This window comes from Sinohyriopsis cumingii, chromosome 11 (genome assembly GCF_028554795.1).
Source record: "Sinohyriopsis cumingii isolate HCF-2022 chromosome 11, ASM2855479v2, whole genome shotgun sequence".
Classification (NCBI taxonomy): domain Eukaryota; kingdom Metazoa; phylum Mollusca; class Bivalvia; order Unionida; family Unionidae; genus Sinohyriopsis; species Sinohyriopsis cumingii.
Window position 1 is genome coordinate 101,736,764 of NC_142971.1, and position 20,193 is coordinate 101,756,956.

The window sequence follows — 20,193 nt, forward strand, 5'->3', positions numbered from 1 at the left end:
CCTTCAGCATAAAATCGTTTTTAATGAATAAAGCATGTGAACACAGAGATTCAAGTTTTAAAATAGTAACTGTAATTATGAAATTAGTTCAATCCTGTTCTATATTTTGATTGAGTGGAAATAGGACAGACAGTAAGTACAATGAATATGATAAATCTAAAAATATAGACTACAGCTATGCTGAGAGAAATATTAATATATCTAATATGAAATGGTTAATTATTCAGATGCTGTTTTCAAATAAGTGATAATAAAAAAAACTAATATCTTAGTTACTTTTTTGTTTCTTATGGGGGTGGGTGAAGAAGAAAGGCATTGAGACAGTGACAGCTGATGATGATGACTATGCATTGAAAGCAAAGACCCATAGGAAAATTTCCTTTATCGTGACATCAAATAGTTTGAGGAAAAGTGTTAAGGACAAAATCGCTGAACTTAGAGCTCTTGAAAATAAAATGCTTGATGACAAGCTTCAAGAACTGAAAAATTCACTCTAAAATATTTTGGACTTTGTAAATAGTTTAGTGTAGACAGAGTAAAATGAACATAGTTCAGTGACTACATTATTCTAATGTCCAGATGTAGGATGTTTAGTGTTAATGGGTATGATATCAATGATCATAATCTTGATTTCATATTTTTTTAATATATAAAAATTTGCAAGATAGGTTCCTCGTATAAACTATTAGTAAGTATTAACTTGTGTTTACATAAAGTTTCATTTATGTATTCTTAAAATTATTGTAAGAATGATCCTTGAAAAACATGATTTTAAACCTTGAAATGAAATATGAACTAACCCTGGAAACATTGTTATTTTTTGAAAGGATACTGCTTGTTTAGTATAGACCAAAATTTATTCTTTATGTTTAAAATTTTTATATCAAAATTAATCTTCTGAAATTTTGCTATCCAAGGCTGCATATCTTGAGCTGAGACGCATCAGCTCAATTCGCAAATATCTTTTAGTTGATGCCACTAAAACACTTATGTGTTCATTAGTACTTTCAAGACTTGGACTATTGTAACTCAGTTCTGTCTGGTTCATCTCAGTATCTACTCCAGAAACTTCAAAAAGTTCAAAACATAGCTGCTCGGATCATACTTAGAGTACCACGATCAGAGCACACCTCCCTGCTGCTCTGTACCCTACACTGGCTATCCATTCGATCCAGAATCAAACACAAAATTTGTTCTCTGTGCTACGTTTCACTGTCGGACTCTAGTCCAACATACCTATCCGACCTCACCCATGTGTACACACCAGCAAGATACTTACGCTCCTCTTCTGACAATCGTATACTCATTATTCCCATTATGAAAACAAAGTCATATGGACAGCGTTCTTTTGCATACCAAGGCCCAGCAACGTGGAATGAATTGCCCACTGAACTTAGACACAAAGACACAGTGTTCACATTCAAGAGTGCTCTCAAAACTCACTTATTTCGACTGCAAGAACAAACTTAAAGACCTAATAATGTTCCATACCTGAAACATACTCAGTATGTTTTTAATTTTTTAATGTTTTTCTAATTTCTTGGTGTTTGTTTTTGTAATAATATTATTGTATGTTTTTTATCTTATAGGTATTGTTTAATGTAAAGCGCTTAGAGCTTCTAAAGATTAGGCGCTATACAAAGTCCTCATTATTATTATTTTTATTATTATAACAGAGTGAAGATGGAGCCCACTTGTCCTGGGAACCACCTCAGAATACTGCTGGGAAAATCACCGAGTACTCAGTCTACCTAGCTGTTCGCAATGCGGCATCCCAAGTGGAACAGAAACCAGGGCAAGCTGCACAACTGGCATTTGTCCGTGTGTACTGTGGTCCTAATGCTTCCTGTGTGGTAACCTCCAATAGCTTAGCATCAGCTCACATTGATTTTACAACCAAGCCAGCCATTATCTTCCGTATTGCTGCTCGTAATGAGAAGGGTTATGGACCAGCCACACAAGTCCGGTGGCTGCAGGGTAAGTGATTATATAAAGTGTTGTATTTTTTCTTCTGGTCAATAACCAATGAAAACAGTTCATGAAACTGTTCAGAGACCAGAAAAACTTACGGGATGGTCTGATGTCCCTCCTCCATCCATTAGCCTAAATTTGTTATCATTACTTCAACATTGTCATGAAACTTCACATGCACATTTATCCAGGGTTCCCACGCTACCGGGAAGTCAGGAGAAATGACATAAAAAAGGTCCTGACCGTGAAATGTCCTTGAATTTTGCAAATATTGACGAAAGTTTTTTAAAAAAACGGGAATTTTCCTCCACAACTTAATGTCAGAAACAACTACGTAATAGTCATAACTGAACTGATCATGAGTTAAATTTATCAAGTTCTAACCAGAAAATTAGGAGGTTGCAGTATGGATCATTTGGGTGCTTGATATAAATATATTTGTTGAGACAATCCAAACACTCAGCGGATTAGATTCATCTAGTAGACTTTTTGTTTCACAGATAGCTCGATATCCATATTTTTTTTATGGAAGGTATGAAAACCAGTTTAGCAACACATGAGGCCAACATGGTGGTGTTAAAGCATAGCCGCTTTGCAGATTGGATAGCAAACTTAAACGTTAAATCAAGTTATACCTGCATGAAATCGATATGAAAATTTTTTTTTTTCTCAGAAATGGTGATAGTATTAAAATCTTTGTCATTAATCTGCTGAAAGATGATGAAACTAATGCGTTAATGAAATTTGAGCTGGTACTAGCAATTTCTATGGCATGTCGCACGAGCACACAGAATCTTACAACCGTCATTTTCAAATATCATAGAATTTTTTTTAAATTAAAGTCATATACTGGTTGTAATAATACAAAAACAAAAGAGCGCAACATTCTCTTTATTTATTCCAAGACTAACTTTGGAGTTTTGTTGTATCACATGACTACCACAATGGCATGTGCTCTCACGTAGGGAGCATATGAAGCAGGGACCCAGACTACTCTGCTTGATGAATCAGACTGGCTTAGTTTCTTGTAGTTGTTCATGAAATAAATATGTTGGGAATTATGTTCTTTCTGGTCTTTGCGAAAGGTATCAGACTTTCATTTAATTGAAATTTTGTACAACAACATTAAAAAGGAGTTTGTTGTTGATATCACGTGACTATTGGACTTCCGATGTCGTTGTTTGAGATTCGTGAAGTAATGTGATTATTAATGCAATTGACAAGTACCAGGTCAGGTATCATCTATGCTGAGTTTCAGCTATTCTGTCAGTGGAATAAAGACATAACATTTATAATATTTGCCATTTTTGAGAAATTAATAATTTTCCTATTCATTTCATGCAGGTACAAGTCGATATAGCCTAGTTTAAATTTGCTAGGCCCACTGGTAAGCTATCTTACAGTGGCAGCAGATTCCAAATTTTTTATATGTAATTGCTCTGAACCCACACTCCATCCAAAATGTCCAAATGTGAAAAATGGGGCTGGAATATTTGGCAGAAACCTGGATTAGAAAAGTTTTGAATCTCTGAGCTGAACTTTGGTGCGAAACTATTACACAGGTACATGTAGCTTGAAGCATTGGTTTCAGAACTTAAATGGAACGCAGGAGAAATGGGAAATTGTCGTCCCTTTTATTATATATTAAGAAACGATAAGAGCTCATGTATCAAGACACGTTTGGTTTATTGAACTACAAGAAGAAAAGTTGATTTTACAGAAAATTCAGTCCTTGTTTATACAACATAATATAAGTTTTAAGGTATTTTGTCAAAATTTAAATCAACCCTTTTGTAAATGTCCTTAAATGATGGAATTTTTAACCAAATCGTCTTAAGGAGTTTAGGTTGGTTGAAAAATCTTGTTTGAGACTTTATTGGCTCACTTAATTTCAGGGTTAAACTTTTTTCGTGACAAGTTAAGATTCTAAAACTATGCATTTATTAGTTTTCGTACTGTGATAGGAAATGTTTACTTTGTTTAACATGTACACATATTGCTCTAGAATTCTTTGGAATTAAAAGTTTGAAAGGAAACAAAATAATTTATCCTCATTACGTTGTTTCCATGTTGCAATATAATGCAGGTCAGCAAAGTAAAGTTAGAATTTGTATCCTGTACATTGAAATGGCTTTAAATGCCAACTTATGGGAATATAGTCAAATTTGTTTCGTGTGACTCATCTTGTGGTTTTGAACATGATCATCTTTTCTGACATCATGTTTTGGAGAGTCTTGAAAGAGAAACATGTTTTATAATCCTAAATGTTTTTTAATTCCATTTATTAATGGTCATATGTTAACCTTGAAAAAATTTATTTCATCCTGGAAAAGACCTGGAAATTTATATTTAGAAAAACGTGGGAACCATGTTTATTCCATAATCTAGTAAGCAGGGAACCAGACTACTCTGCTTGATGAATCAGACTGGCCATGTTTCTTCTCGAAATAAATATGTTGAACCTTATATTTTTTTCTGGTTTTTACAAAAGTTATTAGACTTTCATTTAATATAATTGAAATTTTGTACAACAACATTAATAAAATGGAGTTTGTTATTGATATCACATGACTGATGGACTTCCAATGTCATTGTTTAAGATTTGTGATGTCATGTGACTAGTAACACAAATGGCAAATACCAGGTCAGGTTTCATTTATTTCGAGTGTTGTCTTGTCTGTCAGCAGATTAAAGAAATAACGATTACAATACTTGCCATTTTTGGGAAAATAAATAATTTTCCTATCGATTTCATGCAGGTATAAGTTGATATAACAGTTTAAATTTGCTAGGCCCACTGGTAAACTATCTTACGGTGGCAGCAGATTCCAAACTTTTTATATGTAAATGCTCTGAACCCACACTCCATCCTAAATGTCCAAATGTGAAAAATGGGGCTGGAATATTTGGAGGAAACCCAGATTAGAACATTTTTGAATCTCTGAGCTGAACTTTGTTGCGAAACTATTACGCAGTGACATGTAGCTTGAAGCATCGGTTTCAGATCTTAAATAGAATGCAAGAGAAATGGGAAATTGTCTTCTCTTTAATTATACATTAAGAAACGATAATAACAGCCCATTTATCAATACAGGTTTGGGGACTGGTTTATTGAACTACAAGAAAACAAGTTGATTTTATTGAAAATTCAGTATTTGTTTATACAACAATATATAATTTTGAAGGTCTTTTGTCAAAATTAAAATCAACCCTTTTATAAATGTCTTTAAATGATGGAATTTTTAACCAAATCATCCTGAGGAATTTCGGTTGGTTTGAAATTTTATTGGCACACATATATTCAGGGTTAAACTTTTTTCATTACAAGATAAGATTCTAATACTTTACATTTATTGGGTTTTAATTTTCATGCTGTGATAGAAAATGTTTACTTTGTATAACATGCAAATATATTGCTCTAGAATTCTTCAGAATTAAAGGTTTGAAGGGAAACAAAATAATTTATGCTCATTATGTTGTTTCCACGTAGCAACATAATGCAGGTCAGCAAAGCAAAGTTAGAATTTGTATTCTGTACATTGAAATGGCTTTAAACGCCAGTTTATAGGAATATAGTCAGATTTGTTTCATGTGACTCATTTTGTGGTTTTGTACATGATCATCTTCTCTGACATCTTGTTTGGAGTCTTGAATGAGAAACATCTTCAGATTTGGAAAATGCATGTTTTATAATCCAAAATGTTCTTTGATTCCATTCAGTAATGGTTGTATGTTAACCTTGAAAAAATTAATTTCATCCTGGAAAAGACCTGGAAATTTTTGTTTAGAAAAGTGTGGGAACCATGTGAAAGTGACTAAACCTCAACCATGGTGACTATCTTGAAAATATTATCTCAGCTCCCAAACGAAAGGTTATATCAACATTGAGTTTTCACTTCTTATGATACCTAGTTGGTCTTACATGAAAATGGTGCCACTTGGATGTCCAGTATGGCCTCCAGTGTCCATCTTTAAAATCTTATTAGCACTTGTTGAATTGGTGGTCATATCAACATCAGGTTTTCGCCAAAAGACATTGTATGATATCTTGTTGGTCATAATAAATATGGTGCTAATATGGCCACCATGGCAGCCATCTTGAAAATTCTGTTATCACTATTTTTGAATGAAAAGTAATATCAGCACGGTGTTTTCACCAGAAGGATTTTATGATGCCTAGTTTTACCGGAAAATTTATTTATATCTTTGAAATTGCAAACTTTGTTTCTTCACATAATAGATGCAGCACAACAGGGTGCCAATGCAGCTGTAGGTAAAGTAGCAGTTAAAAGGACCATGCCAACACCTGGGGGAGAAGCGTAAGTATTCATAGGGTACTTTGGTTTCAATGTAGAATGATCCACCCATTAAGAAAATGGGAACACTGCCATCATCCATTTCTTCTTGCATGATCATAATATATGTGGAGTTGTACTACTTCACAAACCGTAATCTGCCATTTACAACTTTTGTTCATGTCTAGCCAGGACATTCACTAAAGAGATCTTGCAAACATTCCATTCATCGCTTTTCTCAAGTTTGAGTCATCCAACAAGTTTCTTGTCACAAGGAAAGTATACTCTAAAAGATTTTGCTGTATTTATCTCTGTCCTTAGCACAGACAAATATTGTGCATCGCAGCTGTCTGATTTTGCCATATAACAAGCAGTAAGTCTGCATCTTACATCTATAGTTGACATACATCTCAGTAGTGGTCTTCATTGCATCTTATTTGAGGTAAATGATTGCCTATTCTCATTAATTAAGATCATCTATTATGCTTACTAGCATTTTTTCATTGCATTGCTTGGTTGATTTTGCAAGTACATGACTTTGTTTTGTTCTCTGTAAATTATGCATTACAATGGGCAGGATTTGATGTGGAGCATGTTAAAGGTTCAAGCTGTCTGAAGCTAATCATCCTATATGCATTACAGTATATGCAACCAGTCAGATCATACTTGTGAACTCTTCACTCATTGGATGAAGGCCGACTAGATAACAATTTCAGACTGAGTGAAATAATAAATAGGGGTCACCTATAGTAGAGAGAAAGTACGCATGTATTGTAAAATTTGTTTAAAATATATCATTGTTGCTGCTTGTGAAATCCCACTCTTCCAAGGTGCAGAGAATAATAGATTTTAGGAAATAAACTTTGTAATTTCACACCAATTGAAACAGCATGTAAAGTGTCAGAACAAGTTGAACCATGAACAAAATCAAGCGGCCGCTGACAAAAATTCCTCTGAAGCTGAATGAAAGCATACAAAAGTATAACTCCTGCATTTATGTTGCCAAAAATAGTGAGTCATTTAAACCATATGATGGGCTGTCTAAACAAGAAAAGAATTTAATAGATTTTGGGGGAAGGTATTGACAGGACAAGGTTTGAATTGCATACCTGAAACATGTTTATGTCAAACTATATGTGCAAAATATGTATCCGGGTTCAGGCAGAACTAAAGCTGGATGGTGTGACATCGTTTCCCAAAAAGATGCTGAATGTGTATTAGTAGCAATTGACAAGGTTTTGGAATCGGTGAGCACAACACAGGATGATATAGTCAAAATTTGTTGTAATCTTGATGATGCCTCTTTAATAATGGGCAAAATACATGGTTTACTTCAAAAACTTACTGAAAGGCTACTCCATCAGCTTTCAATCTTCTGTGTGGCACACATTCAAGAACTGTTACTGGTCCCCAAAACAAGAGAGAATTGTAAATAATCAGAGCTGAATTTATTGAAAACCCATCATACTACATCACTCCCTCGATAACTTGCAACCAGATAACTCACGAACCCAATTGTAGCATGGGGTCAGGTGAGTACCCAATTTTTTCACACCAGAAAATACAAAAATTGCGCCTGTTTTCTGCACATGAAGAATATCAGATTTGGTAAAAGAGTCCTGGATATATCATTAGTTTTGTCATCAAAAGCGTTGGTTAGTACCTGGAAATTTTGATTCAATATCATGAAATTCTCAACTTTTAACAAGAAGTCATATATTTTGTTAAATATTCTTTCCAGACAATATTTAGCACACTGTTAATAACAATATTTGACAGATTTTTGATCATTGTAAATGTCACCAATCCCCACTGGTGGCAATCCCTTAATAATAATAAAAAAACAGTTACAGATGTTTTGTAAAGTGAAATTCCTGTTTTACTTTTAGCTTTTAATTTGGCTTGTGTGTAATAATCAAAATATCAATATGCCCTCGTGTACAAAAACATAGTAAATGTCAATCCCACCATCACAGTGATACCCGCCATCATTACTATGGAAACCTAATTAAGTGCTGTATTATGATTTCCAACTTCCAGAAGTATCTGTTGTTTTGTTATGCTCAGTTCAAGGCAGACCTTCTCTTTATTAAGATGTTAATTTACATCTTTTGTATCAAATCAATGAAAGGGAGTAAAATAAAAGAAAAGTTAAAAGGTATGCAGTTCCTACCTGCAGATGAGCTAGCAGTCACAGCTCTTCATCAGGTCAGCTTGTTTCAATTGATCATTGAAACACAGTTATAAATATTTTGAGAGTAATATAATTAAACTACTGTAAATTAGGGCTGTTCCAGTAAAACATATATCCACCCCCACCCCACCCCCGGGGACGGCACTTCAAAAAAACTTATGTAATAGGTTGTATTTCAAACTATTTTGATTCTGACAATGGAAGATTGGTTAGGAAAATCACTTCTGTTGTGAGGTTGTGTTAACAAAATGAGAAATCGCTGGTGGGGTTGTCAGAAAAAAAACCAAATATATATTTAAAATCGCATCAAACCCCCTCTGACGTGAATAAAACATTGGGTCAGAAAATGATGCCAGTGCACGTAATTTGTATGAATTCGCGTACTTTTAAAGCAGTGATACGTGTTGAGCAAATTACGTCAACGTCGCGGATATAAAAATGTGCTTTGCACAGTATGCAATTTTTATTAAACTTTTAACTTTAAAAGTGCATTTCGCGACGTAATTCGCGCTGCCGCAGCTGGCTCACAACACTTGATGCAACATCCAGATCTCTGGATACTTCGGTTTGACATGAATGGCTGTTAAACTAAATTTGATTGGTTCATTGGGCCCTGGAACAAGCATTTTGTGGTAGTTTTAGACTTAGTTTCATCATGGAAGTTTCACAAATGCGTGTTTCCAATAAGGGCCACACAGGAAACCAAAATGGCTGAATCACAACACAGTTTGTCCTCAGATGACGTTTTCAGTTGGCAAATACTGGCTGGTGATAACTATGATGACAATGAATTTCATGTATATCGGTCTGTTGGACATTGGGAAAATGTCACTGGAAATACCAGTGTGTGATTTTGAGCCCAGAATTGATGTTGAGTGCGAGTCCAATGTACGTGTTGGATGGACAATATGCCGGTTATATTTATTCAAGATACCCATGTCTGAACAAGCAGACTATGAGAATGTTGGACTTAAAACCCTAATACAGCATTATGGAACAGAAAAATCTGGCATAAGAGGCAGCAAAGCACTGATTCAAGGAAGTGAATCTTTGGCAGAGTTCATGTTAGTGAAAACTGACAGAGGTCTCGGAAACGCTTATTCACGCGTATTTGGACGCTAATTTTTTTAATTTAGGTGGGTGGTAAAATTAAGACTTGCCAGTTCTCCTTCAGTCACCTGCATAGTGGGAAAATGTGTTGATCAGTTAGCTGTGCTGATATTTACGACGACTGAATTTAGTAGCTGAAAGCCCCCCCCCCCTCCAAGTTGTCACCATTATAAGAGTACATCAAAGAACATGCTGCAATAGCTGAGCGGCAGGATCAAAGGCTTTGACTGGCAGCTGGGTGGGAGAATCTGCTGATATTTACAGTGCTTGAATTCAGAAGCAGAAAGACCCAGAGATGTACATGTGGTCATTTATAACAGTACATCAAATAAACAACTTTAGCTTTCATTATTTTGTTCATTTCCGAGTGTAACGGAATAAGCAGTGCACGTGACCTTGGAATCATGACACATAGAGACTTGGACTTGAATGTGTATTTTGGGGTTCAGCGTCAAACTGACAAAGATTGTAATGAGATTCAGGAGAGTGCTAAAGTTGCTAGAACTGATAGTTTGGAAGGGACATTAGCAAAGTGTAAGAAAGTGTGTGATGCCTAGCTTAATGCTTAGAATAAGACCTTCCTTGGATCAAAAACATTCAGACTCACTCTGATGGACAAACAAGAGCAATGTCAGTGTTATACTGAATGTAGAAATTAAACTCTGGCAACCAGTAGTTCTTATAATTTGCATAGTTTTCTGGGAGGAGAATGCAACTTTTGCTGGTGGGACTCATATTTTTACCAAAATGGGAGCCATGGACTCTTAGTTTTAAAATCCTAACAAGGCCTTTGGTTCAAAACTTTTCTTTTTGGAACAGAGATATCCAAGAGAGAATACCCATGGGGCCATACCTGTGAGATGTTGACAATTGCACAACCATAAAGAACAGTAACTTGTTCAAGCTAGTTATGCATATGCATTTCGCACAGCAGGCAATGAAAGGAGTTCACAGCACAGAATAATATTTGTACAAAGAGGAGGAGGATCATATTAAATTCAGAAACAATTAACAGATTAATGCTCATAGGGAACATCAGAGAAAGAATCCCCATACAAGATAATTAAGTGTGTGTAGATCTCTAGTTGGCAGAACCATTATGGCAACAACAGAATAAAGAGAAAACTTTTATATCATGCAGATGTATGACCAAATGAAGTACATGCTCTCTATGTGCAAAAATTAAATGACATTAAACATAAGAGACTGCATGATCTGTGTAAACTCAAAGCAAGATGGATAAAATTTGTCCTGTTTGTGTTCGGTTCTTCCCGTGTATATTTTGATCATGGTGGTATTTTCTGCAGACCTTTTGGGCCTTGGTTCCAAGCCATCATTTGGTATTTGTATGACAAATTGGATAACTAAAAAAGTCTATTATCTAGTACACTACATTTTTAAGCAGTGTCATTAACTAATGATGAAAAAATACTTGATGTCATACTAATCTGTTCATCCTGAATCTTTTTTTTTAACCATCTCCTTTAGTCTTACTGGTACCAGTGCTTTTAATAAAATTATAACTTCTATTTTCTTGCAATCTAAATATTTGTAATGATGTGTTATCGTCAAAAGGTAAAATGTGTTTAGTATTGTAAAATCTAAAACTATTAATTAGCAAGGAATTAAAGTAAAAAGTGGGCAGAAATTATTGCCATATTACAGTGTTGTTAGAAACAACAGAATAGCTGTACAAGATGTATTTTTGCAAAGTTGTAGAACTAGCGCTTGTATTGTCACCACATATTCTACTTAAATAATAATATCATTATTTCTGTATATTCCTATCAGTATTTTCCCATTGGTAGTAATTTTCTATCTGATGTTGTTCATTTCTTGTGCAATTTTTACAGATCCAAGAATTCTCACAGTATCATTAAAAAACAATGCAGTCTGAACCAGATGGAGTTGTTTGAGAAGAAATTAAATTTTTTAACCCAAAAATGACCGAAGCTTTGAGTTCTTGCATTAAAGTCTCACATTAAATAATATTTGAAGTAGCAGTGATAGTAGTTTAGGCTGCAACTGTACTAATTTCACCTTTGGTATATCCAAATCTTGAACGTGATGGAGGAACATAGCTCCAAAATAAACACATCAGTTTTAGAACCTGTTCAATGACTACGAATCAAGTATCTGAGTCCAACTGAATTGCTAGAAATTTTTTAATTCTTTTGACAACATCGTAATTAGTTGTCAAATATGGAGTAAGCCTATGGTCTTTCTGCCATCCCAACCAAGGCCCCACCACATCCACGTGACCATGCCCAATGACATCACATTAATAATCGCTATCTCTTCGAGAATTTTGATTTCAGTAGAGCCTTAACAGAGTGGAACAATAAGAAAGAGTGACAGATATTTAAGTGTTAGGGTGATATTTGACAATGGCTATTCCTCCCGCCACCACTTCCTCATTGGAGATCACACACACACAAAACTTAGAGCAAATACTGAAATCCTGGCAGCATCCCTGCAGGGGAGATAACTTGACTATTCGATTTTAATCGGTCTCTGGTTATCCCATGGTATTTCTGTTACTTGAATATTATCTTACAGTGTGTCCAGTCAGCATGGTCAAAAAAGCTTACAACCACTGAGAGTTGTTGAAGGACTCGCATTACTACAGATATGAAAGAATGAGAACCATGCTGTAAATCAGTGAAGATAAAATAGAGTATATATGGGTTTGACTGTCCCTAATTGGTTGATAATGAAAGTAAGATTTTAGTAAAAACAATCTTTTGAGAGCTTGTCCTACTTGTAACTGAAAAAAGTGAGGGACATTGTTTTATTAACATAATTTCCATCCCTTTACAGACCTGAGTTTGCACGACTCATTACTGAAATCAGCAGCTGACTCTTTGGTGCAGTATTGAAAGCACACATTTCAGATTTGTATAGATCCAGAAAATGGTGCGGCTTCTGATGGTTTTCTTTTCACAAAACCTGTCGTCATAGATGTGTGTATACTGATACAAATTTGATCATGAGCACTCGAAATGTTAAGTTACTGAATTTTAATATCATGGTGTTTGCACAGGTTTACAGTGGGAACTGAATTAATACAGAGAGTCCTGAACTCTTGAGTTTTGTGCAGAAATATGGAATCCAAGCAGAATACATCCAGAAATGTAGAGGTTTTCAATCTTGGATTTAGTCTCCCCGTTGCATTTCACACTGATACGCATATTCACAGAACAGTTGTATAGTAGCAGGAAAAGTAAGTGAGAAATTTAGATTCATATCATAAACAAGACAGTATGTGGGGGGACAAGATGATAAGAACAGGCTGGAATGGAGAGGTATAATAAAAACAATAATGAGTAGAAGCGTGCCTCTTTTTTTATGTGTGCAACATTATTTTCTCAGCTTCAGTAAGAAATTTCATCAAAAGGAAGACAATAAAGGGTGTACAGTTAACTAAACCAATATAAATTTAGCTACTTAAAAGCTGTATCAAATTGATTTTAACCTTCTCATCACTTTCTGTCCATTCTGGTGATATGTCCACTGAATCAGTTTGGTTGGAAAAATATTTGGCAACTTTAAAAATTGAAAAACCTTTGGCAGATTATGATTATACACTACTTCTGTCAGAGAGATGTGAATAATTTTATTTCCTGGTTTGGTGATTGTGGTTGTTGCTCAATTCAAATGCATCATTGAAAAACATTGATGCATTCTCCTACTTTGTTACAAATATTTATTACAGATGCATATCTCCAGGTATCAGTGAATATAGCTTGAATAAGTTATTACAGTTCTAGTTGGAACAATGGACATTGTTAGAGAAACTTGAAATGAGCTAAAATGTACACTTTTCGGTTAGTGTGTGATGCAGGATTGCTCAAGACTTTTCCATCTCGTATGCTCACCATGAAAAATCCATTTGTACCAACTGATGATGACTTTAAGGAACTGTCAGAAAGGCATATTTGATGATATTCAAAGGTCTACAAAAATTACTCTAGTCAAAAGTTATAAATTCATATGGCTGTGGCAAAAATGATTGACCAGTACCTTTGCTGCTTTTGCCACAGTTAATTAGTTGGTTGATTTAATTTGGTTTGATTTGGGGTTTTTAAATATTTTTTAACAATATTATATTAGGTGGAGGAAGAACTCTGAAAGACCACCAACCTAAATTGGTTGGTCTGTGACACAAACTCACTTGGCGAGATGTGCAAGTGATGTAAAAGCAACCACCTTAGTACACTTGGGCACATGGAGCCTCTGTTGATTTGATGTTTATCTCCAACAGCCGAAGTCATTTAGACATGAGATCTTGGGTTTCGGTTGATCATTATGGCCTTTACACAATTTTCAGATGATGAGAATCTATATATGGCAGCCAGTTTTACTGCTGAAGAAAATCCAAGTCCTTTTGAGACACCAAACACCACTTATGTAGGACCACTGACCTTCCATAAGTAACTGGCAACATTCTCATTTGCACATTGGAGGCAAGTAATTACATGACAACCATCTTGTACCACTACCATGGAAGAACCTCAGATCTGTATCACAAGACAATCATCTTATACCACTCTGCCATGAAAGCCCCTCAGGCCATAGGTATAAATCTCATATGAAAGACTAGAAGTGGGAGATAGAACCTGTGACAACTAGATTAAAAGTGCAGAATGTTATTGCTAGGCTATCAGTGATGATGATGATGCTGTTGACAATAGAGTTAACTGCAATGACATTGATTTTATGAGTACTCTGGGAAAAATGCTTCCTGGACTTTCATCCATTTTTTAAAATCTAACTTGTGATATAAAAATGTTTGCCTTGCTATATTTTTTTTATAACTTTATATTAGTCTTGCAACAAGGCATAAAAATAAGACATCTGTAGCTGAAAAAGATGTTCTTGCAAGAAATGATATACAGTAGCCCCCCTCTTATAAGGCCACACATATTACAGCAGGGAAGTGGCCTTTCTAGATGGGGATCACAAATGCAAATAGTAAATACATATGAAGAAAGTGACAAGTACATTTAAGTCTAAAACATTTAATATTTTCATTAAAATATCACATGCATGTTGTGACATAAATGTAAAACAAACTGTTTCATCCTTTTCATCCTTTTCAAAAGAATGTTATGAATAACCATTGATATAGTTTTAAAACTGTCTTTATAATTATGTTACAAATCACATCATCTGTCACTTTGTTGGTAACAGTCTATAACCCAAACCAGTCTCGTCACAATTAAAAATATCCTTGCTGTCATATCCCATGCATATATCATTTAGTCTTTTGTTCCAATCTTCATTATTGACATCAGCTGATTCTCCACTAAGGACAGAACACTTAATATTGTGTCGCACTTGAAATCTGTGCAACCATCCATTACTTGCGGTAAAGTCGTCATATCCCAATTCAGCTGACAAAATTGTTGCTTTTTCTTGTCATTCAAATCAGGATACAAACATCTCCTGGCTCAAGCAGTCTTCCTTTCTCCGTCAATTTCACCTTCCCACTTCTGCAGAATCGTTTCCTTATCTTTCACGATATTGCTATGCGAGTCTTTCAGACATTAGTTTTCTGCATGGATCCTCGACCCCACACACACACACACCTCAGTCAGATGAGAATTTTTTTTTTCCTCTGACATATTGATCTTTTTGCAGTAAGTTATTAATGTTGCCAACTACAATACTGATAAAACAATTTTTTATGCATCTAAACAAATTGCCACATGTTTATAAAGGAAGTGATATTGTCACGTGATTCGTTAGTTGCAGTTATACATTTTTTTACACTAAGTGAGAGAAGCCAAAACAGTTTCAATATGTACCATTAACATCACGCAGATGTGACCTCGCAGCCGTTAGGATTCGTAATTTTGACAATTATTGTCAGTAGTAGTAGCCACTAATTATCAAAGTCAGCAAGCTCAACATCTTACTAAGGGAAGCCATAAAGGCTGTCAAACCATTTTCCTGCTGACTTGTGTATTGTACATCGATACTGCCACTTCTCAGCTGTTACTACTGTTCAATAATTGTAATCTTAACAATTATCAGAGTGACTAAACCGGACATCTTATGATAACACAACAGTAAGGCTAATTGGATTACATGTACTTACCCTTTTTCTCGGCTTTATGGAATAAATGTGGCTTCTCATGAGGTGTAAATGATATAATATTAACCTTAGTGGTACATGTACTTAACACATGTTATGAATAAAATGTTGGTTCTGGATACAAATTAAAATAAAATGTGACCACTTGTGAGGGATAAATTTTATGTTATTGCACTAATACGCTGGTCACATTAGCCGGGTGGCCTATCGCGAGGGGTACTTTTGAACACAAACTCGTCAGTGCCAACGGATTGTGACCGTAAGGAGCAGGTGGCCACTGGTCAGGGGGGCCGTTCAAGAGGGGGACTACTGTAGTGTAAAAGTAGACAAATAATGCAACATCACTTCCACAGGCATCAGTGGGGGGGGGGGTTCTGACAAATCATGTATTATATGTTTACCAAAACATTTATTGAAAAAAATAATAACAAGGAATCATAGAATCTGACCACACATTTAAAGCAATACAAGATTTAACTATTATTCTAATCAAAAGCAGCATGCCTGAGAACAAAGAAAAATAGCAGGACATGGTGATCACTTTAGTAAACACACAGTTTGGTTACTATGCAAATTCATGATTTCTGTATTAGAATAGAAATCCCTATTATAAAATATGTATACATAGACATTAAATTAGTAGGTATTAAGGATCTGATCAATGACATATACAAATAATAAGCCACCATGAAAATTTGTGATTTCACAGTATCAGAGACAAACTTGGATGACAGACAAACAAACAAAATGACAAAAGATTGATTATATTGAATGAATGCAAATAAAAATATGCAGTAGATTATATGATCTATAAGAATTGACTAGATTACCTCCAGCCAGCTGTCATTTAAATCGCTTCTGTCCCCAACCCAATATTAAAATCACTTCTACTGCCCACTAACCCATAGTCAGAAATTATGTTTAAAAAATATGCTTCTGTAGGGGCAGTGTTTTTCGATTAAAACACATCTGACAGTGGTTCATATTTTTTTAAAATTACTTCTGTTGTGGGTTGGTTGAATTTGAAAGTGCCTTCCCCCCGTAGGGTATATGTTTTACTGGAACTGCCCTTAGCCATTTATTATCATTTTCATATTGTGATCAAAGATAGCATGGAAACAAAGTGAAATGAGTACTTACAAAAGAAATCTTGCTTTGTTGTGAATTGACAACAATAAATAGCAGTGATGTAGCTCACAATGTTTCTAAGTACATGTGATGGTTATTGAAACCTCTTGGAATAATGTTGTTAACAATCTTTCAGAGGTTGGGTATCTTTAAAATAAATGTAATTTATACCCACTAAAAAGTGAACAAGTTCATAAGAGAAAGCTTTTTATTGACTTTATTCCCAAAGTGATCGTAAAACATGTATTGAGCCATTAAACATTTCTGATGCTGTCCCTGAAAAACTTCTTCCATATCGAGTCTTTACTTTAGTTGCAGAGGGCTTTTTTTTGTCACTTCCACAACTCAAACATCAAAGAAGTACATTTTCAAGCTGCTGCTTCTTGACTTGATCTGATGATGTTTATGAAAGTATTGACCTTCCACACCACCATTTTATTCTTCTGGGTACTGACCGAGTTTTCTCATCTTCCTTCTGCTGTCAGTGGCCAATATTTAATATTCAATATTTAACAAAGAAAGAGTAACCTTCTTTCAAACAGTTACAAAATTCTGGCTGACATCTTACTCTGCTTTGAGAGGCAACTGCAAGACATTAGTGTCAGCAGACCTTTCTCCTTTTTCATCAAGCGGAGCATATCATTGAGTCTGCTTCTGACTGTATGATGCATGTACTGAACAGTGCAGCTCAGCAATAACTGTCCAACTCCGGAGCTGCTTCATTTAACCTCCTGATCACAAAGAGAGATGCCTTATCCATGTCCGGATGTGCGAGGTTATGTGTATGAACCCTGGCCAAGCCATACCAAAGACTTATAAAAATGGTGCTGCCTTGCTTAGTGCTAAGCATTAAGTGATTAATGTTAGGACTGGTCAGCCTAGTGTCAGTATAATGTGACTGAGTGAGACATGATGTTAAATGTCTATGGCATTATTCCCCAGTGCTAGACATCACTATAAAATGCCACACTGCAGACATTGTAGTGATATGACTTAAATTTTTTTAAAGCTAAGTTAAAAATCTAAAACACACACTTATCCATATGCATGAGACTGCTCCAGTGGCCTAGTGGTTAGAGCTTGCACCTCGGAAGCAGTAGGTTGTGGGTTCGAACCCCAGCCGAGTCATACCAAAGACTTACTAAATAGGTACTAACAGCTGCCTTGCTAGGCGCTCAGCATTAAGAAGTTAGTGTTAAGACTGGTCAACCTGGTGTCAGGATAATGTGACTGGGTGGGACATCATGCTACATGTCTGCGGCATGATGCCTCAGTGCTAGACATCACTATAAACTGCCACACTGCAGACATCATAACGAAATGACTGAAAAATTGTTAAAGCGACATTCAGAATCCTAATCACACACAGTCATGTGCATGATGCTTCAAGATTACCATAAGTCAGCAGTTAAGATGTTACCCTTTGTCATCCAGGTTCCTGTTCCATGGGAGAGATCAGGAAACTGCTGCCAAGGAGGCAAACTTTATTCAGGTCTACACACTCATAGCCCACCTTGATTTCCAAGGAGTGACCAGAGCATAAAGAAGGCCCCCGCTGTGACACTCCCAATGGGAAAACCCTCCAGACCTTACTCTTCAACAAGGCTCCTTTTATGAGAGCAAGAGACAACACAGGGAGAGAAGACCACTTTAAACCCAGATTCTGTCCCTACAATTCTTCATTCCCATAGAAAATAATGTCATTTTCTTGCATCCTTTTTCCACGAAGTGGATGGGAGGAAAACATTACTTCAATGACCCATCCTTCCAGAAAAGGGCATTTGTAATTGTTAACACCAGGGCTCTCCGCACAGTTGAGATACGCAAGCTTGGGATAGACACCACAAGGTCAACTGTCAATGCCCGTGCCACCAGGGACATGGTATGGCCATCTTAGACCTTCAGGATGTATCTTCGTAGACAGGTCTTGACAGAAATTTGTAAGGCTTGCTACCTAGGGCATAATATAGCACATTGACTTGGTTGAGCCACACAACAGGAACACATCCATGGCCTTGACATCAAACTCTATAGAGAGCACCCTCCAACAACACGTGAAGAGCAACTGTTTGTAACAGAGTTCACAAACTTTCTCGAGTTTGTCTCCCACAAAATTGAACCATGAAAGTTATCATAGTGACCTCATTTCTCATGAGTTAAGTACCAGTGCAAGGTTCCCTTCAGCCCTTTTGCATTTTAGCATCTTGGTGGCTGAATCTTCACCAACTTGACCCCAGACGATGTCATTTCTTGATTGCCAGAGGCACCATCTCAGACAATGAATGGACCTCTTATAGCTCTGGCAAGCATTAGGATCAGCCACCAAAAATCACAGCTTGCATGACTGGTTGCAGTGCCCAATGCCCTGCCTCCAAATGAGTAGTGTTTGGTCTCTTCAGGAGTTTCCATGCATATCAAATAAGGCCAAAGCATGTGCCTTTTTACCATAGCTGGAAACTCATATCTGGAATGATCGTTTGGATTCTAACATCTTTGCTGTCGTGACCTGTTGTTAGACCAGACATAACCATGCCCTACTCATTAGCATAACACAGAATATCAAAGTATTTACAATATAAACTTCCTTAAAAGTTGAGTAAAACTGCACACAACAAAGATCCGGATCTGCCTTAGCATTTTCAGTTCTATCTTTAAACTTGGTAAGCCTTAGTATCATTCTTTTGTAAAATAAATAGAGTCTGTCTGGCCAACATTTTAAGAGTTATGCCCATGTTTCTTATAAACAGTATTAGCTCATCCGTCCGTCCATCACATTCATGTCCAGTTAATATGTACACAAATGTATCTTTATTAAACTTGATGTGCATTTTGTGTCCCATACAAGACTTGGCATGGACTTTTTGAGTACATGTATATCCATCTTTTTAAAATCGTATTTACACTTCACATCTCTTTTCCATTTGAGACGTCTTATTGAAACTTGGTACACTTTTGTGTAATGACTGGATTTTGTGTCTTGTGAAGGATGGGTTCTGTTGGATCAAGTTTCATACGAGTTATTGTCATCTCTTTACCTCAAGTTGTATATCTGAACAATTTGAAATATCTTCATAAAACTGGACACGCTCTTGTATTGTGACTTGATTGTACATTTTGAGGAGAGGAAATTAGCCCATATCACTTGCATGTGCCACCATTCATGATTTCTAAAATATTGTGTGATCATGGAAGGAAAGGTATAATCCAGAACTAAATCATATATGACCTTCTAGCCCATTGCATCTTCTCTTTATTGAATCCCATTGTGTTTTGTTCAAAACAGATCTTGTGTTGTGTTTTAATATGCTTAAGCAAGTCAACTTTTCAAGCTATTCTAAAGCCTCACTGACTCTGCACTAGCAATCAAAAACAGTTGTAACCTAATCAGTTGACCA

At 35.8% G+C, this 20,193-nt stretch overlaps 1 protein-coding gene across 5 annotated transcripts in view; it reads left to right on the top strand.

Annotated features, from left to right (window-relative positions):
* LOC149789177 (host cell factor 1-like) overlaps nt 1-20,193 on the top strand; it is a 104,690-nt gene that overhangs the window by 79,945 nt on the left and 4,552 nt on the right. For all 5 annotated transcript variants that reach the window (XM_089975313.1, XM_089975317.1, XM_089975314.1 and 2 more), the window contains 2 exons: nt 1,677-1,977; nt 6,212-6,290. In XM_089975313.1, the coding sequence (XP_089831439.1) occupies nt 1,677-1,977; nt 6,212-6,290 (380 nt within the window). The remainder of the gene's footprint in view (nt 1-1,676; nt 1,978-6,211; nt 6,291-20,193) is intronic.